Raw genomic sequence first — 27,098 nt, forward strand, 5'->3', positions numbered from 1 at the left:
AGTCTCTCTCTCTCTCTCTCTCTCTCTCTCTCTCTCTCTCTCTCTTACACACACACACATACACACACACACACACACACACAAAGGCTTGTAAGCTTATATGAGTACAGATGTTAGGCTAGAGAAGTTAACAGATTGTAAAGAACTCATGGGTATTCTGATCAAAGGATCAAAAGGTCTCTCTCTCTCTCTGTATGTGTGTGTGTGTGTGTGAGTGTGTGAATATGTGTGAAGGAAGGAAAAGGGACTTTAAGGAAAAGGAAACATCTCTTGCCTGGATGCCGTCATTTACAGTTCACCTCTAACTGTGCATGGAGAACCATGTTGTTGTGTATTTACATCTTTGAGTTTGCATGTCTGTGCATATGCACGTTTGTGTACGTTCTGATAAGTCTGTGCGATATGTAAAATTTTCTCCCATCACTTGTTATTATGCAGGTTCTGTTTCTCACTCTTCCTTTCTGTTACTCTTTCTCTTTCTCTCCTCCCTGCAGGCACAGATTCCTCTATATGATGGTTCTCACGGCCAGCCTTCCACACACACACATGTGTGCGCGCACGCACGCACACACACACACACACACACACACACACACTGCAGAACTCGTTTCTTTTTTTTTTTCTTCATACTTGAACCGATCTAGTGTAGCCTTATAACAGTGGTGCCTCAGGGCTTGAAACTGTACTGTGGCAGAAAAATAACCTAAAACCACACAGACACACACACACACAGGGATACACATACAGAGGCACTCTTACATATTCTTATTCAGTCAAGCACAGTTTTCAACAAAACATATCGCAAATATTGTAACGTCATATTCAACATACAAAAGAAGTAATTTTGTCCAAATGTTTCAAACTGATGTACTTTCATAGCACTAAAGGTGTGTGAATGGGTAGATAACAACTTACACTCTTCTGTTAATTCTCTGATTATTTATCGTGAGACTTGTTGTTTGTGTGTGTGCTTGTGTATGTTACATTAAAGCTTCAGCATTCAAAGAACACTTCCATCTTCATAAATATGGTATAAAAATACACACACTTCATTTAAGGGTTGCTACCACTTATATACACTGCGTCGCGTCCCCCTCCCAGACGACGATTGATTTGTTAATTAGGGGAGAAGGTGGGGGATTGCTGTCTTCTGGGGGCCCAAATCTGCGGAAGCAGTAAGAAGTAATTCGGTTCTAGATCCCTCATGGACATACGGTGACCGGCAGGAACAAACTTGTCCGTACTGTTTCATCCTTTGTCTATATTTACGTCTTTGTCGCTCTCCACGTAAATTCTGAAAGTTCATTTAAACGAGAAACAAATGATCGATCTTTTTTGATCAAATAATTCAGTTTAGTTTTAGTTCAGCGGTTACACCCCCCCCCCCCCCAATCCATTGTACCTGCCTAGCGCGGAGGAATAACAACGCATGAACAGCACCCGGGGGCACGAGTAGGAGGGGGAACTTTCAGTGTCTAGCGTGAGAAGTCATTCAGAACTCCGGAGTCCAAGGCGTCAATACGGCTCCGCTCTCACACACGCGCAACATTAGTGAATAAGCGGAGTTTCTCACGGGCGTTTATAAGAGAGACACGAACCTTTCTTAAGTTCTCTACATGTGATTGCGGATTATTTATTTATTTTACGGTTTTGGCCATCTCATACTTTCTTTGGATTTAAAACTAAAACAAAACAGTTTGGATCTATGATAGCCACGGGAGGAATTTTAAAACGGCAGCGACACCTGTGACACCGAAACAGAGGAATGAACCTTTTCTTTGTGAAACTAACGTTTATGACGGTGGCTCTTGCGCTGGCACAAGGTACGGGCACAATTTCCTGTTGAACTGGGGTTAGAAATTCGATCATTAGCCCCATTGTGGCAAATTAACGACGTTACTTCATTATTTGTTTTTCCACTCCCAGAAAACAGTAATTTTGACGTTTAGATTTATTTGTTCTCTACCTTCGAAAATTGTTGACTTTCTTTATTGACTGGATGTTGACAACACTTATGTAATTCTGTTGTAGAAACAGCGATCTTTCTTTTTTCCCCCCATTGAATCTGCCACGACACTTGTTGCTAATCTGTCTTCCAGGGGAGAGTGATAGCCTTCAACTGTTGCACGGCTTTATTTGCAGAATAGGTGCTTGATGTTCGGGCTCACTGGATTCCTTTAAACTCGCTCCCTTTCTATCGTTGGGTCACAGTCGAGCATACTTTTAATAGCAATTGCGGCTGAAGTATCACTATTCTCATTTGCTGTTTAGGCTTGATCATTTTAAACCAGTGACCTATTTTGAGTAGATCAGAAGATGCCGGTTTGATTCTAGTCACAGTTTTAAGTGCTTAGTATCATCTCTTTGAGGCTGTCGGCGCTTGTGTTTCGGGAGTTAATTTTAGTGTGGGAAGCTAGTTCGTTCCGAACTTCAATTGTTGTTGTTTTGACACTGTATTAAGATCCTGATATTTAGCGAAGTCTGGGCATGACCTCCATTCACACTGTGTGTAAGGATTTTTCATGGCGTGGGAGCGTTCTCTTGCCTGTGTGTGTGTGTGTGTGAGTGTGTGTGAAAGAGGAGGGGGCATGCGGGGGAGGGGGAAAGCTGTTGTTCCCGTCCGCTGGTAAACAATGACTTCGGGTGAGTGTTTTATGGCTCGTGCTGGACTCTGATTTCTTTTGTCCGCGCCAGGCTTGGCTCCGCAGCTGTCGCACACCCCCCCCCACGAGCTACGCACCACGCGCGGCGTCCTTTGAGGAAATGATTAGAGAGAGAGAGAGAACAAACGTGCGTGCATAGAGGCTGATTCAGACACGACAAGCGAAAGTTACAGAATAAGTTCGAGTTTTGGGATTGAAAGGTCATAACTTTCACACACTCACGCACTAAGACTGTGTTGTATCACTTCGCCGAGTGGGTTCCACACAACCAACCACACACGCAAAAACACATGGTCTATAGAAATGATTACATTGTTATGAAATCGATTATATTTTGACCTTTGTCAGAAGAATGATTAATACTAGATTGGGTGCGTATTTCGTATATGCTGAAACGTGAGAACGACTGCTTAAACAGGCTTACTCCACTCTTCGAAAATTTTCTGAATATGGACGAGCCAAACTTTAAGAGAAGCACTACTTAACAGGAAATTTGGAAAGTGTCTGAATATTTAGTATCAATTTCAGTCATTGAAATCTGGACAGTTTTATGTAGCTGGTATAACAGTCTATTACTCATATGTGAAGCTCAGTAAAAATCTTGAGGACAGTTCCCTTTAATTTTAATTGAAAAATAATTATAATTATTTAAAATGTACTATTTAAGATCAGACATTTATTTTAATAGCCCGTTCCTCAGATTATTTTAATAACTCCAGGGAATTCTTAATTTGTAGTTACGATGCTCTGATGTACTAATATTGTGCTGTCACAATAGATTTTTGTCGCTGAAAAACGATGACGACAGGAGTTTTTAGTAGAGGTCACAATGTGCAGATGACTCAGAATGAAAGAAAGATCAAACACAGATTGGAAAGGGAAAAATGGAGGTGTGGCTTTTGCTTGAAAAAAAAAAACACACACACCGCAGAACTCATCGGTTTTTACTGTAAAATGCAAGGGTAAAAACACAGAGTGTGGAGAGAAAGTTTTCTGGTTAAATGGTGCATGGCACTGGCGTTATGTGTTTACGTGTTTCCCGGCTCTTTCTTGCAGGTTTTAGCTGCTCTGAGTCATGTCAGAATGGTGGAACATGTGAACTTTCACCAACTGGAGATTCTGTGTGCAGGTGAGTCAGAACAAAATCCAGAAAACAGACAGTCACACACACACAGACCCTGATCATAACACCCAAGTCTTACCATAGTCAAAGAAAAAAAGAAAACAATGTACATCAGACACCGTGGGGAGTTATGTGAGCATTGAGCATGTACTGTATTTGTGAATGAATGTATGTGTGCGTGCGTGCGTGTGCATATATGACTATATTTGATATTCCAGCTGTAGAGAGGGAAACCTGGGCAACAAGGTTGGAATGAGAGCAGCTCCCCTCCTGTGTGTGTGTGCGCGTGCACGTGCGTGTGTGTGTGCGCACACACGCCCATAAACATTTTCTTAGACTCTTAGAGGCAGACCACCCCCCCCCCTTAACACCCCCTTTATCCCCCCCCCCCCCCCACCCCCCCAATGCTGAAGGGACGCTGCTCCTCTGAACTGAAAACTTTTTCAGCCTATTCAGACTGACAGCTGGGTTCTACCTCCCATTGTCTCTCTCTCTCTCTCTTTCTCTCCCTCCCTCCCTCACACACACACACACTCCTTACACACTCGCACAGTCTGTTTCAGGCTCTCTTTCCCTCTCTCCTCTGGCTCTCCCTCTCTCTCACACACACACACACTCACACGCATGCACGCAGTGGTTTGTTTAATGAATGGTGTCCTGTTCAGGGGGCAGATGGCAGGGGGAGTAATGAGATTGAAGATTCATCAGAGTGAGCTCTGTGTGTGTATGTAGATTAGGTTCATGGACGGGGTGGAGAATCCACAAATTTAAAAGCAAACAAGTGGGATGGGAGGAGTGCCTGCTGGCTAACTCCCAACAACCCACTAAACATTTTTATCTGCTCCTCTTTGCTCCTCTCTTTCTCTCTTCTTTTCTGCACTGATGGAGATTGAATAGCTGTGAGTACCATACCAAGCCAGTCATTTGTCAAACTCTCATCCCTCTATGCTTTTGAGAGTATGAGGGGAGACAGAGACCTGCATATTATACATATGTCCCAGGGCCAGAGTGAGTCAGAGATCAGCCTTAGACTTATGGGACTAGTGAGACAGTCTCTCAGTGTGTCTCTCTCTCTATGTTGAGCACAAGTAAAGAAGTTTAGTTGTGTTTTTAGGTAATGTCACTTACAAAGTATTGTGTTTTGATTCCAGGTAACCTTACTGAGAATTTCTTCAATGTGTGTTTGTCACTGTGTGTGTGTATGTGTGTGTGTGTGTGTGTGTGTGTTTTAGTCTTGATGGTGTGTGTCTGTGTAAGTTGAATGGATACTGTTGGACATGTGGTCTGGCTCCCCCTCCTGTTGGATGACCTCAGTGCAATGCGTTGGGGTTTGAGGGACAGTTTTCCCTGGCATGGTGGGGTTGTTTGCTGTTCTCTCTCTCTCTCTCCCTCAAACACACACAGCCTCGCTGCTCAGCTGTTGGTTTGAATGTTTCTAGAGATTTGGAAGGTTTGAATATGTCTGTGAGAGCCACAGGCTATATGTGAGTGTGTATGTGTGACGGTTTTGTTATGGCATGGTAAAGCTGCAGTGCAGGTGGTAGGAATGAGTGTGGCTTTCCTTTTGGAAAGCTATTCCCTCTCAGAAAAAGGGACTGTCCATGCATAAGGGGGATCAATAGCCTTCCTAGTGTTTCAGTGTATATCTGAGTGAGCTGTAGACTGGTATTTTGTTGAAGAGTGAAGATATTCACAATAATGAAAGATAAATAGGAACACAAACGAAAGGAGGAAAATCAAGGTGGTAGTGAGAGTTTTGTTTTTATTGACCCAGAGGGAAGTGAAAGGTATGAACATGAGACCACCCCCCCCTTCCTGACACACACACACACAGTAGCAGATGGTAGAGCAGGCAGTGTAAGGGAAGGGGGGGGGTCATGCTTTAAAGTCACAAATGTGCTTGGGGTCAGAGGTCAGTCCCAGCATCTGTTCAGGGGGACCTGACACGCTCTTCGACCTGTTGCCGATAGCGACTGCCCCCTGGAGTTTCTGGAGACACAAAGAAACACACATACACACACATTCAGACAGAGGGACATATTCACTGAAAGCACATTTAGTTAGGCAGTATGCAGATCTCTGGGGGTCAAATGCTGAGTTACTGAGTAAATGTACGTTCTGTTACTGAAAGCATCGAGAGGTTTGGCAGCACACCGCAGTAGCACCGAATAGAATCTTAATTAAGAGACTGCTAAAGAGATAGAAGCACTCAGACAAAGAGATGACTGGGTTGATGATCATTTTGATTCATCAGATTAGGTAGTGCAAATATATAGAGCCATTGTGTCTTTATGTTTTGAATGGTGTGTGTGTGTGTGTGTGTGTGTGTGTGGTGGGGGGGGGGGGGGGTGTACAGAGATAGCGTAAACATGCCATTATAACATAACTCTAAAAACATGTTAGTTATTTAAAATTACGTGTTCTATTTGTTTTGTTCGCCTTCTCTGATTATGGGTTAATTTTAGACAACAGTATGTTTGAACAATTGTGATAATACAGCAGACTGTACTAAAGTGAAGGAAAATAAGAGGGAAAGCAAGGAGAGAGAGAGAGAATGAGAATAAAGAGATCAAGAGATCAAGAGTGTGTGATATCTTGCTGTCTCAGGGCAACCCCAGAAGCGACCTCACGCCATTCACCATGGAAACAGTTTGGGGGGGGGGGGGGGGGGGGGGGGGCAAGGCTTAAGGGGGAGGGGCCTCACTGGCAGCTGCCCTCATTAATGCAAACACCTGCTTCAGACACAGAGAGCAACAGATGTAGACTTACCCCAATAGACATTTACATACACACTTGCACATTAAGCAATTATGCGTACACATACATACGAACACGCAGCTCACACACTCAAAAATGAGCCGAGACAGTGAAATGTATGTCACATTTCACGTACAGTCACATTCCTGCTAACAGTAGTTTGAAAAGCAATGCTGTAAACTTGCCTACAGATGGAGGCAAAATACTCAGTGTTTTACTGTGTTTGTTTGTGTGCCTGTGGACATTACTCCTAATTCTTCGCAGAACTGTGTTGATCTGGCATGTCAGTGTTTCTATCTCCTTCTACCTCTCTCTCTCTCTGCCTCTCTCTCTCGCACGGGCACACGCACACACACACACACACACACACAGATGTTGAGAATTAAACTGAGCTCAGTGTGGCACCCGCAGGAAAAAACCATGACACATTCGTGCCCTCATTTTCCACCCCTCTAAACTACCATGAGTGTCAGTAAAAATCATCATTTTCTCACGCTTTGGCCTGAAAGAGTGACATGTTTGTGTATATATGTGTGTAAGAGTGTTAAGTAATGTGTTTTAAATGATGAATGTGGCCCAGTGTCATATCTCAGAATGAGATGACAACTGATAAAGTTTAAAAAGAGAATTGCACATTTGTGTGTGAGAGTTTGCTTCCTGTGTTTGGGTGTATGTCTATTTTTGTTTCTGCTTTTTGTGTGTGTGTCTGTGTATGTTTGTGTGAGATTATGCCAGTGCATGTATGTAAGTGTTTATTTTAATGTTTTCTATCTGTTTATTCTGTAGGTGTCTGTGTGTGTGTGTGTGTGTGTGTGTGTGTGTGTGTGTGTATACTCTAATACTGTCTCTGTCTGTGTATTCTGTAGGTGTGTGTGTGTGTGGTGGGGGGGGGGGTGTACAGAGATAGTGTAAACATGCCATTATAACATAACTCTAAAAACATGTTAGTTATTTAAAATGTGTGTATACTCTAATACTGTGTATACTCTAATACTGTCTCTGTGTATTCTGTAGGTGTCTGTGTGTGTGTGTGTGTATACTCTAATATTGTCTCTGTGTATTCTGTAGGTGTCTGTGTGTGTGTGTATACTCTAATACTGTCTCTGTGTATTCTGTAGGTGTGTGTGTGTGTATACTCTAATACTGTCTCTGTGTATTCTGTAGGTGTCTGTGTGTGTGTGTGTGTATACTCTAATACTGTCTCTGTCTGTGTATTCTATGGGTGTCTGTGTGTGTGTATACTCTAATACTGTCTCTGTCTGTGTATTCTGTAGGTGTCTGTGTGTGTGTGTGTGTATACTCTAATACTGTCTCTGTGTATTCTGTAGGTGTCTGTGTGTGTGTGTATACTCTAATACTGTCTCTGTGTATTCTGTAGGTGTGTGTGTGTGTATACTCTAATACTGTCTCTGTGTATTCTGTAGGTGTCTGTGTGTGTGTGTGTGTATACTCTAATAGTGTCTCTGTCTGTGTATTCTGTAGGTGTCTGTGTGTGTGTATGTATATTCTAATACTGTCTCTGTCTGTGTATTTTGTAGGTGCCCAGTTGACTTTGCAGGCGACAGGTGCCAGTTTCCCAGCCCCTGTAGCCCGTCCCCGTGTCGGAACGGCGGCGTATGTCGCACCCGTACGCAGGGAAATGATGTCGACTTTAGCTGCGAGTGTAAACTGGGCTACAGTGGCCCATTGTGCCTCACTCCTGTCAATCATGCCTGTATGCCCACCCCCTGTCGCAATGGAGGCACCTGCACACTCATTACATTAGCACAGTTTGCCTGCCGATGCCCCCCTGGATGGACAGGTATACACAGGCACGCACACACACACACACACACACACACACACACACACACATGCACACACACACACACGCATGCACAAATATATACTGTAGCATACATTTACAGATGCACTCTGGCACATATATGAGCACACACACAAACACATGTTTTCATCTTTATATATCTATAATTGGAGCATCTCATTTTGTTTAGACAAAATTTTATTTCTTTTTCTTCTTTGCTATGGAATTGATTTATCTTGTGTGTGTGTGTGTGTGTGTGTGTGTGTGTGTGTAGGTAAGACATGTCAGCAGGCAGATCCGTGTGCGTCGAACCCGTGTGCCAACGGCGGCCAGTGCTCTTCCTTAGACTCTCACTACATCTGTACCTGCCCCCCCGCCTTCCACGGCCCCACCTGCCGACAGGACGTCAACGAATGCGCCATCACGCCGTCTCCCTGTAGGAACGGGGGAGTGTGCGTGAACGAGGTGGGCTCGTACCACTGTCGATGCCCCGCTGAGTTTACCGGCCCGCACTGCGATTCCCCTTACCTGCCCTGTAGCCCCTCCCCCTGCCTGAACGGAGGCACCTGCCTACAGCCCGACCATACCACACACACCTGCACCTGCCTCCCAGGTACTGAGAGAGAGTCTGAGTGTGAATGAGTGTCAATAAACAGGTGCCTCTGTAAATACTGGAGGGTTGGGGGATTGTGGATATGTGTCTGTGCCTGTATGTGTGGGAGAGGAGTGTGTGTGTGTGTGTATGTGTGCCTGTATGTGTGTGTGTGAGAGAAGAGTGACAGACAGCTGCCACTGGAAAGAAATGTGTTTTTTTTTTTTGTATTATATTTCTCATTATGTAAATATATCTCCCAGACACATCTGTTCCTCACAGACACAGACATGTGGCCAAAGCCACACACAGACGAGCACTGTGTTGTTTGATGTGTGTAAGACAGGAAATGAGTCATGCCTGCTGTCTCTCTCAGGGTTCACAGGGCTTAACTGTGAGTATAACGTGGATGACTGCACTCAGCACGCCTGTCAGAACGGAGGACGCTGTATTGACGGAGTGAACACCTACAACTGCCACTGTGACAAACACTGGACCGGTGAGCTGCTCTCTCAGCAACACAGCCGGTGTTGATCCATCTCCATCTCCACCTGCTGAACAATAACACTGCCATGGCAAACATATCTATTGTTGTTGTTGTTGCATTAACATTATTTTTTATGTGAGTAGTGTCTGAAGTGAATAACAAAAAAAAAAAAGACCCAAAGCGCTACTATACAACATAGCATTTATGCATGTTAATTGTTTATATGTTATTATCACTACCTCTGATTATACCTCTAATGTCCCTGTTAGTACCATTTCTGTAAATACCATCACAGCTCATTCTGAGTCTGACTGACAGGTCAGTACTGTACGGAGGACGTGGATGAGTGTGAGATGTCTCCCAACGTGTGTCTGAACGGTGGGACGTGCCATAACACACACGGGGGTTTCCACTGCGTGTGTGTGAACGGTTGGATGGGAGACGACTGCAGCGAGAACATCGACGACTGCGCCAGCGCCGCCTGTTACCATGGCGCCACCTGTCACGACCGGGTGGCATCGTTCTTCTGCGAATGCCCCCACGGACGCACCGGTGCGTACATACGAGTGTCTGGGTGTGTGTGCTGGCGTAAGCATGTGTAGCGACATTTGCGTATCTAATTTGTTTGTTTGTTTGTTTACCTGCAGGTTTGCTGTGTCACCTGGATGATGCATGCATCAGTAACCCATGTCAGAAGGGCTCAAACTGTGACACGAACCCTGTGAACGGCAAAGCGATCTGCACCTGTCCGCAAGGCTACACTGGCTCCGCCTGTAACCAGGACATCGACGAATGCTCTCTCGGTAACACAGTCACAACTCACATGTCATTACTGAGCCTAGAGAACTGATTAGTTGTTTCTATGGATACAGTACATTTGTAGTTTGTAATATATCTGTGACAACATATAATGTACATATATATATGTATGTGTGTGTGTATATATATATATGTGTGTGTGTGTGTGTGTGTGTGTGTATATGTGTGTGTGTGTGTATATATATATATATATATATATATATATATATATATATATATAATATACAATGATATATAATGATTTTCTTGGAAGATCTTATCTGGATCTTATTTGACAATAACAAACTCAGTAGCTCAAGAATTATGCAAGGTGACCATGTTGCCAGGAAATGTGAAGAGATAACAGGAGTCAGAGGGTGGTTGTTGACAGGAACTTTACTCTGCTTGGTCAATGAGAGCGGATCTGTGATGTAATTAGTGATAAGCCATTAAGAAGGTGTCTGTTTGTTTGTTTGTTCCAGGTGCGAACCCTTGTGAGCATGGCGGCCGATGTTTAAACACTAAAGGTTCATTTCAGTGCAAGTGTCTGCAGGGGTATGAAGGTCCTCGCTGTGAGATGGATGTCAACGAGTGCATGTCCAACCCCTGCCACAATGACGCCACCTGCCTCGACCAGATCGGTGGATTCCACTGCATCTGCATGCCAGGTGCATATCACGTTACCACAGCAACATGAGGGTTGGGTTAGGTTAACAGACTGCAAAATGGATGAATATGGATCTTTTTAGGGCATAAGAGGTTTGTTGATTTATTTGGCAAAAGTGTATAACCCAAATGTGTGTCTTTTTTTTTCTCTCTATCTTGTGTGTGTGTGTGTTTAGGATATGAAGGTGTCTTTTGCCAGATAAACACAGATGACTGCGCTTCCCAGCCATGCTTTAACAATGGAAAATGCGTTGACAAAATCAACTCCTTCCACTGCGAGTGCCCCAAAGGTAACCATAGAAATGAACTCAGATGATCCAGTCAATCTTTAACCAGAAGTCAGAGCTGTAGGTCTGAGATGTGGACTTGTGAGTGTTTGTGTGTGATTGTCAGAGATAAATTTGTTTGTTGGTGCGTTTGTTTTCTCAGGGTTCACGGGGAGCTTGTGTCAGCTGGATTTTAATGAGTGCACCAGCACACCGTGTAAGAATGGAGCCAAGTGTACTGACGGCCCCAACAAATACACCTGTGAATGCACCGAGGGTACGGTAAAACACAAGCGCACACACACACACACACACACAAAAACACACACTTATTTCCTCATACACTGCTGTTTGCTTATGCCCTCTCTGTCTCCCTCTCTCTGCAGGTTTCACTGGTCCTCACTGTGAGATTGACATAAATGAGTGTGCGTCTAGTCCATGTCACTACGGCGTGTGTAAGGATGGTTTGGCGTCTTTCACGTGTGTGTGCCGTCCCGGTTTCGCGGGTCGTCTGTGTGAAACCAACATTAACGAGTGCGCCAGTCAGCCGTGCCGAAACGGAGGGACCTGCCAAGACCGAGAGAACGCCTACATCTGTACCTGTCCCAGAGGAACTGCCGGTAACTCACAAGAACACATGTAGAGATGTGTGAATATGACATACATGCACAAACACACACACACACACACACACACTCGCATGCCAACTCTGAGTCTCTGTTCTGTTGCAGGTGTGAACTGTGAGGTGAACGTGGATGACTGCAAAAGTAGACCATGTGTTCACGGCAAATGCATCGACAAGATAAACGGCTATGAGTGTGTGTGTGAGCCCGGATTCACAGGTGAGATACACACTCTCTCTCTTTCTGTGTGTGCGTGTGTTTGTGAGGTAGGAACAGATGGCCAGCAAGGTGCAGCAGTGGTGTCAGGTAACTTTGGGAACAGAAACGCCCTCACACACACATACACACACTCGCTCTCAAACCCTCAGTTCTGCTTTGTTGAAAATGGTCAGATCTGATCTTGTAAAGTGATCTGTTTAAAAAGACTAGGCTCTGAATAAGCAGCGCACACACACACACATTTGAAAAACACAGAGATATGGGTGAGGGGGGTTCGCCTGTACCTTCATTTAGGATAAAAGCCTATTGTTGGGATGAAATCAGTTGGGTATTATCCTGTCTGTCTGAGGAGGAGTGTGTGTGTGTGTGTGTGTCTTGTAGGGGGGAGATGCTGTTCAGTCGTGTGTGAAATAGGGCCATTTCTTTTGTCTGTGCAAACAGCTTTCTTTCGGCTTCTCCTGTGTATAAGTTTGTGTGAGGGTCAGTCCATTGTGAAGGAGTAACAGGTCCTAGGGTTACTGCCCCTCCCCCAGCACAAGCAACACACACACACACACACACACACACACGTAGAAAGCACACTCTCTCCCTTCCTCCCTGACTCCCTCACTCAAGGCGGTCTTATCTTTTGACATTTTAGTCCACTAAAATTGCTGTGGTAAATGTTACATGTATGAGATGCTGAATGTTGTTTTACTTTTTTCAAGTTTGTCAAAGTACTCAATTTTTGAAAATATTCAAAAATTTGTGGTACCTGTAACCTCAGAGTAACCCTTCCCAAAGACAACAAATTTCTGTTAAATGAGGAATTCCAGCAGTGAGACACTTGCAGATTTCGTCTGAGACACCACTGTGATTGTGTCAGTATCCCATTAGGCCCTAACTGTTAAATGTGACTGTATCTCTCTCCATCTCTCTCTCTCAGGTTCTCTGTGTAATATTAACATAGACGACTGTGTTGGTAACCCGTGTCATAATGGGGGTACGTGTATAGATGGAGCGAACTCTTTCACCTGTCTGTGCCCGGATGGATATCATGATGCCACCTGTCTGGCACAGCACAATGAGTGTACCAGCAACCCCTGTATCCATGGCAACTGCCTCGACCAGCTCAACAGGTGAGTGCCACCTGCTGCATGAGCACGTATATACGCACGCGCACGCACACGCACACGCACACACACACACACACACATACACTGCTTTGCTCTCTTTGAATTAAACACACTGATTTATGGTCTTGTCTATGTGCCTCTCAGCTATAAGTGTGTTTGTGAGTCGGGCTGGACTGGTCGGAACTGTGACGTGAATGTGAACGAGTGTTTGTCCAACCCATGTGTGAACGGAGGAACATGCAGAGACATGACTAGTGGATACGTGTGTAGCTGCAGGCCAGGATTCAGCGGTGAGTGCTTCTGTGTGTTTACTGTCATCTCTGATATATTTCTACTATGTGTTTAATGTGATCACTGTTTACAATGTGATTACATATTAAACAAACCACACTGTCCACATAACTGTCATAAATACTGAATGGACCATAAAACCAGTTACCAGATAGAAAAAAGAGCAGTTAGCTTTTGTGCTATTTACTAGTTTTGCATTTGCATTCTCTTTGACTGTTTCATGCTCAATTCACATGTTAGATTACAGATACATACAGTAGCACCTGCTTTATTACAGATGTTCTTGACACAGTTCAAGCCCAATTGGTACACACAAAATTCAGCCTGATCTAACCTAGCTCCCACTGGGTCCCATCAGGACTGGGTATCCATTCTCAAAATATGTAGATGTCCGTGCGCTGTGTTTAGCTGTGTTATTTTTTGCTTTGGGTTTACACACATTTCTGTAACATTTGCTAAGTAAACGTTTGAATACAAATCTTTTCTACAAACACATTCAGGTTTTTGTAATACAGTAGACCGTGTTTGTGTGTTTGTAATGATGTGTACCCTCTGCGCTGTTTTAGGTCCTCACTGCCAAACTAACATTAACGAGTGTGCCTCCAACCCGTGTCTGAATGAGGGCAGCTGCATCGACGGAGTGGCAGGGTTCAAATGCAACTGCCCACTGCCTTACACCGGTACATACACCCACACACCTAACCCCATTAACCGGTCATCAAAAGCCTGGGCACAGCCAGCCTCTGGCAGCTAGTTTATGTGTTTTGTGTGTGTGTGTGTGTGTGTGTGTGTGTGTAAATTGGATGACAAGAGCTTGTCAGGAAGGGAATATGGTGTTTCCACTTCCTGCTTGGCCATTTCCTGTTTCCTGCCTGTGGGGGAAAACCTGAACAATAGCAGGAAGTGGCTATGCTGGTTGCCACAGAAATAGATAAGGAAGCACTGGCACTGGAAAACCAGGAAAACAAGCACAGACTTGAAAAGCTGTGTGTTTGTGTGAATTCATCCATGTGCAGAACTCACTCCTCACATGTCCCAAAACCATGTGTGTACACCTCACTCTTTCTCGACATGCCTGTGTCCGCGTCTGGAACGGACTAATGTAATGTGAGATAAATCACTCACAGTATCCCCCTCCGCGTGTTTCTCTCAGGTGAGGTGTGTGAGGGTGTGTTGGCTCCTTGCTCTCCACGGCCCTGTAAGAACGGAGGTGTGTGTCGTGAGTCTGAAGACTACCAGAGCTTCTCGTGCGTCTGTCCTGCTGGGTGGCAAGGTAAGTGTGTGTGTGTGTGTGTGTCTATGATAAATAGCTACATCTGTTTATCCATGCTTTACACAAGAATACATTTGTTTATACACCTGCGTCATATTCTCTTTCCTTCTCTCTCACTCCATGCTTCGCCGAGCAGGTCAGACTTGTGAGGTGGACATTAACGAGTGTGTGAAGTCACCGTGTCGTAATGGCGGTATGTGTGTGAACTCTATGGGTGGATTCCAGTGTCGTTGTAAAGCTGGCTTCACTGGTGACCTGTGTGAGACGGACATCGATGATTGCTCACCCAGTAAGATACCTTTAGTTGCTTACAAATGTTCTATCACTTCTTCATCGGGGAAAAACAAAAAACATAACAGATTCTTGGTTTTAATTTAATTTCTACTTAAATTTCAGGAGTTACCTTAATCACATTAAAAGATGTTAATTATATTACATGACTTGCAATTGATTCAATGATCATTTGTGAGGTTTTGTTATATCTTTATTTTAAATGTGCTAGTCTTGAACGTGACATTGCTTTGTTAACCTCATGTGAACACTATGGTTTTGTGGTGACGCAGTAATCACTGTTTTCAGTTTGGTCATGTTGGCTGTTTAATGGCTGTTTCTGTGTGTACACACAGATCCTTGTATGCACCCCAAATGCACCATTTAACCAATCTTTCTTTCTTTCTTTCTTTCTTTCTTAGATCCCTGCAGTAATGGTGGGCTGTGTGAGGACAGAGTGAATGGTTTTGTGTGTATGTGTGTGGCTGGTTTTCGTGGTGAGCGATGTATGGAGGATATAGATGAGTGTGAGAGCGCCCCCTGTCGCAACGGAGGGAACTGCACCGACTGTGTGAACAGTTACACATGTAGCTGCCCAGTTGGTTTCAGTGGAATCAACTGTGAGATCAACACCCCAGACTGCACTGAGAGGTACACACACAAACACACTCATACACACATCCTTTCTCTTTCTGTTTTACTAGCACGTCCGTGTTTTCCTCCTTAAGCACGTATGAATTTACCGCATCAGGATGGAACAACAAAGCACACACAATACACAGACCTCTGTTTTACTGCCCCGCTTCCTTGAATTCACTCACTTTCATTGTGTCTCAGCTCAGAACTGCACGTCTAATTTGTGTGTTTGTGTGTTTCTGTCTTTTGTAGCTCCTGCTTTAATGGAGGCACATGTGTGGATGGTATAAACTCCTTCACATGCGTATGTTTGCCGGGATTTACCGGCAGCTACTGTCAGCACGACGTGAACGAGTGTGATTCCCGACCATGTCAGAACGGAGGAACATGTCTGGACAGCTATGGAACTTACAAATGCACCTGTCCCCATGGATACACCGGAGTTAACTGTCAGGTATGCATGCACGCACGCACACACACAACCACACACACCCTCACACTTACTCTCAGAAATGCACTGTAGTTTCTGCACTTACAAACACACCGGTTGTTTTGACAGAACTTGGTGCGTTGGTGTGATTCGTCTCCCTGTAAAAACGGAGGCTCGTGTTGGCAGCAGGGTGCCTCCTTCACCTGTCAGTGTGCCAGCGGCTGGACTGGCATCTACTGTGACGTGCCCAGTGTCAGCTGTGAGGTGGCTGCCAGGCAGCAAGGTAACCATTAGCATGTGTGCATGTATGTGTGTCTGACTCTTGATTCTCTATATCTTAAGCATTGGTTCATAAGATTTGGCCGTGTGTAAGTATGTAATTCTCACCTCTCTCTCTCTCTGTCTCTCTCTATCAGGTGTGAGTGTCTCTTCGCTGTGCCGTAATTCGGGACAGTGCGTGGATGTGGGACACACTCATTTGTGTCGATGTCAGGCTGGCTACACTGGGAGTTACTGTCAGGAGCAGGTGGATGAGTGTGAGCCAAACCCCTGCCAAAACGGAGCCACGTGCACAGACTACCTGGGAGGATACAGCTGTGAGGTAAATAAGCACACACACACACACACACACACACACACACACACACACACACACTGCAGATCAGCTCCGTGGTGCTGTGCAGCTGTGAAGTGCACACACATGCACAGTATATATTGAACAACAGATAAACCCACACACTTAGAATAAACCCACACACTTTACATGGACACATATTCAGATACAGTATAACACATGCACATAAATACTTATAGACTCAAGCAACTGACATGCACACAATCATTTGACTCAGCGTTTATTATTCCCTACATAAACATATAATGAAAATTCTTCAAAATATTAATTTGTACTCCACTTTCCTTATCTTTCTCTCTCCCCTCTCTTAGTGTCTTCCTGGTTATCATGGTGCAAACTGTTCGAAGGAGATTAACGAGTGTGTGTCTCAGCCGTGTCAGAATGGCGGGACATGCATAGATCTCATCAACACCTACAAATGCTCATGCCCCAGAGGAACACAGGGTGAGTGTGCACACACACATGTATACACACATGCACACACACACATTCTGTATTATCACACACATACAAATGTGTACATGAACTGAAAGAATCAAGTACACAAAGATGCGTGTATACACTCATAACATCAATAACCCCTTCTCTCTCTTTCTCTCTCTCTCCCCCTCTCTCTCTCCATCTCTGCAGGTGTTCACTGTGAAATCGACATCGATGACTGCTCCCCCGCGGCGGATCCGTTAACGGGCGAACCACGCTGTTTTAACGGGGGCCGCTGTGTGGACCGGGTCGGCGGGTACGGCTGCGTGTGTCAGCCCGGTTTTGTCGGCGAACGATGCGAGGGCGACGTGAACGAGTGTCTCTCTGACCCCTGTGACCCCAATGGCTCATACAACTGCATCCAACTCACAAACAGCTACCGCTGCGAATGTCGCACCGGATACACAGGTAAATAAAAACCTTTAAATACACACACATATAGACACAGACTGATTATCTATACGTGTAGACATGTGGACAAACAGCCATACTCACAAACCCACTCATACACACAGACACATGCATAAAGTTACATACATGTACCTCACATACTGTGTGTGAGCGGTAGAATCATCTCATCTCTTCAGCCTCAGTAACATGTTCATTATTCAGTCAGGATTGAACTATTAGTTCAGCTTTTTGAAAAGTGTGTGTCCCTCTGTGGATGTCAGCATGTACAGCTGTCAGTCTGTTCTCCTGCCGAATCAAGGAGTAAAAGCTTCCTCTCCGTCTTTCTCTTTCCATCAGTACCGTGGTCTCAGAAAAGTGTGACTGATAAAATGAACAGGGTGTTAAGTGGTAGTGGAGCATTAATTTAAGCGTTGTTTACACGTTTGTCTCTCTGTAGGTGAGCGCTGTGATCAAGTGTTTGACGGCTGTAAGGAACGACCCTGCAGAAATGGAGGAACCTGTGCTGTTGCCAGCAACACACCACATGGATACATCTGTAAATGCCCACAGGTGAGTATGCACACACACACACACACACACATACATACACGCACACGCACGATCATCACAATGATGCATCTACAAATGTTCACCTATTAGTACTCAGCAGCTCACACACATCCTCTAATGCTTTTTCTCTCTCTCTCTCTTTTTCTTTCCAGGGTTACTCAGGTTCATCCTGTGAGTACGATGCTCGTTCGTGTGGTACGCTGCGCTGCCGCAACGGTGGGACCTGCGTGTCCGGGCACCTGAGCCCACGCTGCCTGTGCCCGCCCGGGTACAGCGGGCACGAGTGCCAGACCCGGCTGGACTCCCCCTGTCTCACCAACCCCTGCTACAACGGTGGCACCTGCCAACCTTCTTCAGAAGCTCCGTTCTACCGTTGCTCGTGCCCGGCCAATTTTAACGGTCTTCTGTGCCACATCCTGGACTACTCCTTCACGGGTGGGCGCGGTCGGGACATAGACCCACCGCCAGAGGTGGAGTCTCGCTGCGAGGTGCCTCAGTGTGAGGGGCGCGGTGGAAACGCCATCTGTGATTCGATGTGTAACAACCACGCCTGTGGGTGGGATGGTGGTGACTGTTCACTGAATTTCGATGACCCGTGGCACAACTGCAAGGCCGCATTGCAGTGTTGGCGATACTTCAATGATGGGAAATGTGACGAACAGTGTGCCAGCGCCGGGTGTCTTTACGACGGCTTTGACTGCCAGAGAACAGAGGGCCAGTGCAAGTGAGTTTGAAGAAACGTCGACACCCACAATCCCTCAGACAAACACATACATGCATGAGAGACCAACACAGCTGTACTCTGTGAAGTCTGATTCTGTTTTCCATCTCTCTGCGTCCCCGTCTTTCACGCGCGTGAGCTCCGTACATATGCAAACCCACTCATACATAAGATCCTGAATACGTGCTCACTCAAATACACACGCATGTTTATAAGTAAAGAAGTTTACTTTTGAATATTATCGATTAATTATCAATTCTCTCTCTGTCTCTCTCTCTCTGTGCGTCAGTCCTCTGTATGATCAGTACTGTAAGGATCACTATGCTGACGGTCACTGTGACCAGGGCTGTAATAACCTCGAGTGTGAGTGGGACGGCTTGGACTGCGCCAACGATGTTCCTCAGAAACTTGCGGAGGGAAGTCTGGTCCTTGTGGTCCACATTGTTCCATCAGAACTTCGGAACCGTTCCTCAGCGTTCCTGAGAGAGCTGAGCAGCCTTTTACACACAAACGTGGTATTTCGACGAGATGCCAACGGAGAACCGCTCATTTTTCCATATTACGGCAACGAACATGAGCTGAGCAAACACAAGCGCTCCAGCCATGACTGGACAGACCCCACCCAGCTCCTCCAGCGCGCCAGGAGAAGCCTCTCGTCCGTCATGAACCTCCGCGTACGACGAGAACTCGACCAAATGGACATCAAAGGGTGGGTCTTTCATGAACTGCTGACAAGTAGCACACATGAGGTGGAGCTCTGGAATTGGCTTAGCTCTGTGTGTGTGTGTGTGTGTGTGTGTGTGTGTGTGTGTGTGCGTGTGCAGGTCTGTCATGCATCTGAGAATTTATAGTTGGCAGTGTGTGTGTGTGTCATTATACTGACTGTGTGTGTGTTTGTGTACAGGTCTATAGTGTATCTGGAGATTGATAACCGGCAGTGCATTCAGCAGTCCACGGAGTGTTTCCAGAGTGCCACTGATGTGGCCGCATTCCTCGGAGCCCTGGCCTCCAGTGGCAACCTCAACGTTCCATACATCATCGAGGCTGTCACCAGTAAGTCCAGTCTCTTGCGCAGTGTCATAAACAAACTCACAAACTTCACACACACACACACACACACACATACACAGAGAGAGACACACACACATTCTCACACACACACATACATGTGCTTAGAAACAGGATCACTTATACGATCTCTCAAAGTGCTCATCCTTTTGCGTGTGTGTGTGTGTAGGTGAAGGGGAACCTCCAGCTTCAGGGGAGATGTACCCCATGTTCCTGATCTTGCTGGGTTTGGCTGTGCTGGCACTGGTTAGTGTGGGTGTGGTGATATCTCGGAAACGGAGGCGGGAACATGGTCAGCTGTGGTTCCCAGAGGGATTTAAAGTGACAGAGCCCAAAAAGAAACGCAGAGAGCCAGTGGGAGAGGACTCAGTAGGCCTAAAGTAAGTGTATGTGTGAAGTATGTACGGTATGAGTGTGTCTCTTACTGAGCAAATTAGAATTATGTCTACACAGGCATCTGCATACAGGCTCGTACATATATAGGCAGTGTATGGGTGCTCATGTCCATGTGTACAGTGTTCTGTCAACAGAACACACATGTAGAATGCAGAATATGGGTGTAGAATCTTACTCTCCTGTGTGTGCTTGTATCTCAGGCCTCTGAAGAACTCAGACAGCACTTTGATGGACGAACAACTCACTGAATGGGGAGATGAGGACACCAGCAAACGCTTTAAGGTAAGAGAGAGAGATTGTGTATGTTTGTGTGGTTACTGGTATATTTTTGTTTAGACTAAGGAGCTGATTCCTCATGTATACTCTGTCTCTGTCTGTGCTTATAGTTTGAGGAACAGTCTATGTTGGACCCTCGCCAGTGGACCCAGCAACATCTGGATGCTGCTGATCTCCGATTGTCCTCGATGGCCCCTACACCCCCACAGGGCGAGATTGAGAGTGACTGTATGGATGTTAATGTTCGTGGACCTGGTGGGTGAACCTCATTTCTTACCTTACTTTGACCTTCATGACATACTGATACGACCTTGACAGAGCAATGACCAAAAAGCATTAGCATGAGCTATAATCTTTAAGTATTCACTCTCTCTTTCGTTTTGCTAACTTACTCTTCATCTTAATTGTTCGGCATGACCGCTGGTGTCTCTGGCTTTCTTTTGCTCTCTCTCTGTGAATGTCCTTAACTGTTTATTCATTTCTCTCTCAGATGGTTTCACTCCTTTGATGATTGCGTCGTGTAGCGGCGGTGGTCTGGAGACGGGCAACGGCGAGGAAGACGACGACCCGTCCGCTGAGGTCATCGCTGACTTCATCTACCACGGTGCCAACCTACACAACCAGACAGATCGAACTGGTGAAACGGCCCTCCACCTTGCCGCCCGCTACGCCCGCTCTGACGCTGCCAAACGTCTCCTCGAGTCCAGCGCTGATGCCAACGTTCAGGACAACATGGGCCGCACTCCGCTCCACGCTGCTGTGGCAGCCGACGCACAAGGAGTCTTCCAGGTAATGATGTGGATCAGCACAGGTACTGGACTGGGTACCAGTATCTTGGGCAGTATCTACAACAGAGCAGTATTTTAGTACATGAAAACTATTAGTACAAAATAAGTACAGGAATGCAGTATGGTGTTGTTCTGGCTAGCCCTTACTCTTAGGAATGTAGACCCACTTAAATGTGAAAACACAGCTCCAGTGCAAAGATTTTATATTCGCAAACTAAAAAAAGCTTAAAGGGACTATTACAGTATGAACCAGTACAAATTAGTAGTAAAGTTCTTAAGTACCTGAATTAGTTCAAATTATAAAGGATAGTGTAGCACTAACCATCACAAGCAGCACTGTACTACCTAACTTAAATTACTACAACACTAATCCACAAGGACTAATTCATTGCAGAATGTTGCAAAATAGTGGAAAACTAAATACAACTAGAATAGTAAGTTGCTTTTATTGGCAGGAGGTTTACCAGCATTGCCTAAATTTTGACAAAACACTGGTGGTTCTCTAAGATTCTGATCAGGAACCGTGCCACAGACCTGGATGCACGGATGCATGATGGAACGACGCCGCTGATTCTAGCTACGCGATTGGCTGTGGAGGGCATGGTAGAGGAACTGATCAACTGCCACGCAGACAGCAATGTTGTTGACGACTCTGGTAGGAACATACGAACACATATTTAGTTTATCTTTCCTTTCTAATTTTGGTCTAACTTAACCTCTGTTATTGAAAAGAGAAGATAAGAAAGATACATCAGTGACTTATGTAAAGCACATAATACTCACCTAGCCCTGTCTTTCCCTATAGGTAAGTCTGCTCTGCACTGGGCTGCTGCAGTTAACAATGTGGATGCTGCCATTGTCCTGCTGAAAAATGGAGCTAATAAAGACCTACAGAACAACAAGGTGAGTGTGTTGGTGTGCTTTTTCATTTCATGGAGTTTATCTGTCATCTGGGTCGCTTTTTTTATGATATGATGATACCTCATCATTCATCACATTAATATGTGTCATCATTCATCACATTAATGTGCGTGCATGTATGTCTGTGTGTTTGTGTGCATATAAAGGAGGAGACCCCACTGTTCCTGGCGGCTCGTGAAGGTAGCTACGAGACAGCAAAAGTTCTCCTGGATCACCTTGCCAACCGTGACATCACAGATCATCTGGACCAACTACCACGTGACATCGCTCAAGAGCGCATGCACCATGACATTGTGCGTCTACTGGAGGAGTATAACCTTGTCCGCACCCCTCCTCTTCCCCTGTCTCCTCCTCTCTGCTCCCCAAATGAGTACCTGGGCACCAAATTGAGCCCTGGTTCCACCAACAACAACGCGACCAAAAAACCCCGAAAACCCAGTGGCAAAGATGGAGGGAAGGAGATGAAGGTAAAGAAGAAGAAGAGTAATGAGGGGAAGGGTGGACTGATGGATGTAGGCGTGCTCTCACCTGTTGAATCGCTTGAGTCACCACATGGCTACCTATCTGACGTCTCCTCCCCACCAATGATGACTCCGCCCTTCCAGCAGTCCCCGCCCATCACCTTGAACCATCTGCAGGGTTTGGGTGATATCAATATGGGAGGGTCTCACATGGGATTGGGCAAGGTGTTTGATTCTGCACCTCCTCCACGGCTTTCTCATATGCCAGTGGTGACTGCTGGCGGTGGTGGTGTCACTCAGACGGGGCAATGTGATTGGCTGCAGAGGGCACAGCAGCAGCAGCAGCAGCAAGGGGCGTTTTCGACGCTGATACCCACAATGCAGCACAGTGCTGCCCTGCCACAGGTCATGGGCTACCCAGTCTTGCAAAGCAGTCACCTGGGAACGCCATCACACCTGTTAACCCATCAAAATCACCAGAGCCACCCAAACCTACAACACCAAAGCTCCAACTCCACCACTAGCCACGCCCTTGCACACCATTTCCTAGGAGATGTGAGAGCGTTAGAGCTTCAGCCGAGCTCTGGCCACGCCCCTACTCAAACCATCCTATCGCAGGAGACCCAGCATCTGGCTCTGCCCATCTCTAGTTCGCAATTCCTGACTCCTCCTTCTCAGCACAGTTACTCCACCCCCGTGGACACACCTAATCACCAACCGCAGGTCCCCGATCACCCTTTCCTCACACCCTCCCCTGGCTCTCCTGACCAATGGTCAAGCTCCTCTCCGCATTCCAACTTGTCTGATTGGTCTGAGGGGATCTCCAGTCCACCCACCAACCTGCATATGAACCACATCCCAGATGCCTTCAAATAGACTTGGGCATTATTGCCGTGGCAATAAGTAACAAAAGAGAAGACAGAGAATTTGCTGAAAAGACAATGTTTTCTTTTTTTTTTTTCTTAGAAGAGCATTTTATATGAACGCCAAGGACTGCTTTTATTCTTTTTTTTTATATTTATTTAAGATTTTTTCTAATTTCTGATAAACAAATCTTTTTTATTTATACTTCTTAAATTTTATTTGTGAAACACTCAGAGAAATTTTAACTTTTATCTACTGAGCAAGTCACTTATTTTAAAATGCTTAAAAGTTTTCATAAAATTTGCTCTGAATTTTCTCTTTATAGAATTGTTTTTTTAAGTTTCAGTATTAATTAGATTTTATATTGTCTTTTTTTAACAAACCTGTAGATTTATTGGAAACAAAAGTAGAGTCTTTGTACCAAGTCTTAATAATGAAATGTGAACAAGTGAAAGTCTTGAGATGTCTGAATGTGAAAACCACTAAGTGTATACACACACATCCTCTTTGTGTTGTTGTCCATGCATGTATGACTGAAAGAATGAGCTGGTATTCTGTTAACAAATTGTCTTCTAAAGATATGATTTAAAAAATGTCACATTTGGTTTGTTTCCGTTAGAACTTTCCAGAAGCTTCTTCCAAATCCCTGACTTCAGATACTCGGAGGATTTGAGGCATTTATAGCTTGTAGTAATTTCTGTGTTATTTATTTCCCCAGGGCAGAAATTTGGTATAAGCTACTGTAAACATTTTAGGCTTGGGTTTGGGTGGGATTAGGGGTGATTGTGTGAGACTGCAGAGAGAACATAGATTCTCATGTGCGTGAGTGTATATGTCGCAGTATGATGACATCACTGGAGCTCTGGCAGGTGTCAGAACGGTTATGTTTTATAAACGCAGATCAAATGAATGTCATGACAAATTACCTACATGTTTTTGTAGTTTGTTTGAAAAAAAGAACAATGTATTGTTGTTGTTGTTCAACAATTTGTAAACTATGTTTTCTTGATATAATAAAAGACACTGTTTAGTGACTTTCTTTAAAATGTTTCACGTCTCTTTTGGATTACTTCGTTGGATGATGTTAACTGTTGGACTGTATTATGATTTTTCCTCCTGTCTTCACATGGCATCATGGCTTTTTCCCTCTTTTTTCCATTGTGTGCTTATGCACGCAACTGGGAATGACAACTAACTTTAAATTTGCGAACAATGAACCTAGTTATAACTGGAAATAAAACGAGCAAATGGGGCTTTGTACAATATATGGGAAATTTGTATAAGAGTCAGAATCCAAAAGGAGAGAGGTCGCTCTGAGAGAAGTTATTCTTTAGTTACAATAAAATGTGAGATTTAGCATGTTGGTGTTACACAGAATCAAAGTTGTTTGAGGCATAGATGGATTTTAACTAAAGGTTTGAAATAGAGTGAGAGACAAGCTAAAATTGGTGATAGTGTAAGGGTTATGTTGTGGTTAGTAATTACAAACACTATCAAAGTGGGGTTGTAGGGGTTGATTACAATATCATTCTCTTGCCCGTTTGCGGCCTCCAGAGGTGGACGTCTTCTCTAAGCGCTAGTGCACTGGTCCGCACGCACCGTGTAAATGCTTTTCCCGTGTCTCTGTGTTACCTGTTATATTCACTGAATTAAACTTTAAGACAGTTCTTCTCTCTAGTGCATATTTAAAGGTCCGTGTGCCGTATAGAAATAAAAAGAACAGTATGTATCAATGACCGTCCATGAGCAGACTTACCGCAACGTGCTTAGAGAAGACCATATAAATTATATATACTAGGAAAACGAACTGGTACCCGGGCTTTTTCTCACCCGATCCAACGCAAAATCGCCCGTAGTGACTGTGTCGCGGGTTTGGTTGTCCTTTTGCCAAAACAGATACCAAAACTGGACCACAGAGGTTATGGAATAGATCAGTAATCGAGGCGGTCAACCGGAAACAGTGGATTGATTTTTCCGTTTTGGTACAAGAGGTGTAACACTGGCAAGCCAAACTAATGGTGCCAGAATGAAGCTCTGACCAGACTGAAAAAGTGACCAGACGGAAACGTCATCATAAACGTTTTTAACGGAGAACCCGAGGCAAGGCTCCCTTGATTGCGAATTTCAAACTGCTACATGTCCTACGTTATTGATTGGTCTATATGAAGCAAGTGTGGCCAGAAGAGACAACAGCTTCCGAACCTCTATTCGTCATTTCCCACGCATTCGATGAATAAGGATCGGATACTGAGGGTGACAGGGGGCGATTTGGGACAAGGATGTCGTGCTTCTGTCTCGGATTAGTGGGACAGGATTTTGGGGTTTTGTAATTATTTGGGTGTCCAAGGACATGAGAAGTATTCAGATGCATATTCTAACAACTCCAAAGGATCACACAAGCAAGACTTAAATAATAAGCCTTACATTTATCAAGCTGAACAAGATATACGACGTAAGAGTGGAGAGTTGTTCAACATTATATGAATGATTTAACATTAAATACATGATTTGCCCTCGTTCAGTTTCTTAAGCCAAATGATTCACAGCATGGGACGACTAGGCAGCACGCATGCGCACTGATAGGCTGCTCCTTGAGACAGCGCCTGCACGGACACACATATCCATAGATACAATAACAGAAAAAATATCTGTCGTTTTTCTGTCATACGGACACTGAGCATCCATCTGACCAGCAATGGTGGAGGACCTACTCCCAACGATGACTGGCCCGTGAAATTTTGTGGAGGATTCTCTACCAGTTTTATTATATTTTACCTTCACTGGATTCCTCTCCCTCTGCGGTTGTCATGTAGCGGAGGCCGCAGAGAATATTGGATTGTGTTGTTGGGTGGGGAGGGGAGCCAAATGCGGTGCATTTCATCTGAATTGTAGGTTTATTTAAACCGTTTCATCACAAAAGCTGGATTGTGGACCTCATACGGTACTAAAGGTATTTAATTCACGGATTGACATGGTTACATATTACTGTCCTGGCTGCTGTCAGCTGTAAAATAGATTGCGAGAACGAAAACCTAAACCAGCAGCTACGTTTCGCTGAGTGATAGTATCTCCCCACTCATTCATTCATAGTAATCCCTTGGTTGATGCAAACTAGAGAATATGCATTGTTTCTTCAGTTGAAGATGTTAGATAAATATTCCCCTGGCGACAAAACATAATTCAGTTTAGTTTAGAAGGAATTCTTATTAAGGAACAACCAAAAACAAAAAAGTGCGTGAGATACACAGGCTGTGTTCAAGGGCAATCTGGTTTGTGTTTCTATTATTTGTCGCCTTTTGTTTGTCTTGTATTAATAATCTTATTCGTGTTTATTTACTTATTTAAAACCGAACATTTTGCTAGAATGCCACTTTTTAAAAATGCGCATTTGATAGAAGCGAAACCTTAGCTGGATTTACCCGAGCTGATTTACAGCTCATACGTGTCGTTAGATCCGCTAAAGACGTTTTGAAATGTAAAAATGTAAACTAATATTTTATCAGTTTATTCGCTACC

General features: G+C 44.7%; 1 protein-coding gene across 1 annotated transcript; it reads left to right on the top strand.

Annotated features, from left to right (window-relative positions):
• Positions 1-1,765: 1,765 nt before the first annotated feature.
• On the top strand, positions 1,766-23,626 carry notch1a (notch receptor 1a). The gene is made up of 34 exons (XM_030767366.1): positions 1,766-1,823; positions 3,720-3,792; positions 8,082-8,344; positions 8,622-8,960; positions 9,316-9,438; positions 9,745-9,978; positions 10,074-10,229; positions 10,707-10,892; positions 11,067-11,180; positions 11,320-11,433; positions 11,543-11,776; positions 11,888-11,998; positions 12,924-13,116; positions 13,258-13,403; positions 13,971-14,084; positions 14,558-14,677; positions 14,814-14,966; positions 15,370-15,598; positions 15,836-16,037; positions 16,143-16,296; positions 16,430-16,614; positions 16,959-17,091; positions 17,278-17,535; positions 17,975-18,087; positions 18,240-18,811; positions 19,098-19,517; positions 19,713-19,861; positions 20,046-20,256; positions 20,473-20,554; positions 20,659-20,803; positions 21,039-21,337; positions 21,844-21,991; positions 22,142-22,239; positions 22,404-23,626. The coding sequence occupies exons 1-34, from the start codon at positions 1,766-1,768 to the stop codon at positions 23,592-23,594; spliced, it is 7,320 nt and encodes a 2,439-aa protein (XP_030623226.1). The 3' UTR covers positions 23,595-23,626.
• The last annotated feature ends 3,472 nt before the right edge of the window (positions 23,627-27,098 follow it).

This window comes from Chanos chanos, chromosome 3, assembly GCF_902362185.1.
Source record: "Chanos chanos chromosome 3, fChaCha1.1, whole genome shotgun sequence".
NCBI lineage: Eukaryota > Metazoa > Chordata > Actinopteri > Gonorynchiformes > Chanidae > Chanos > Chanos chanos.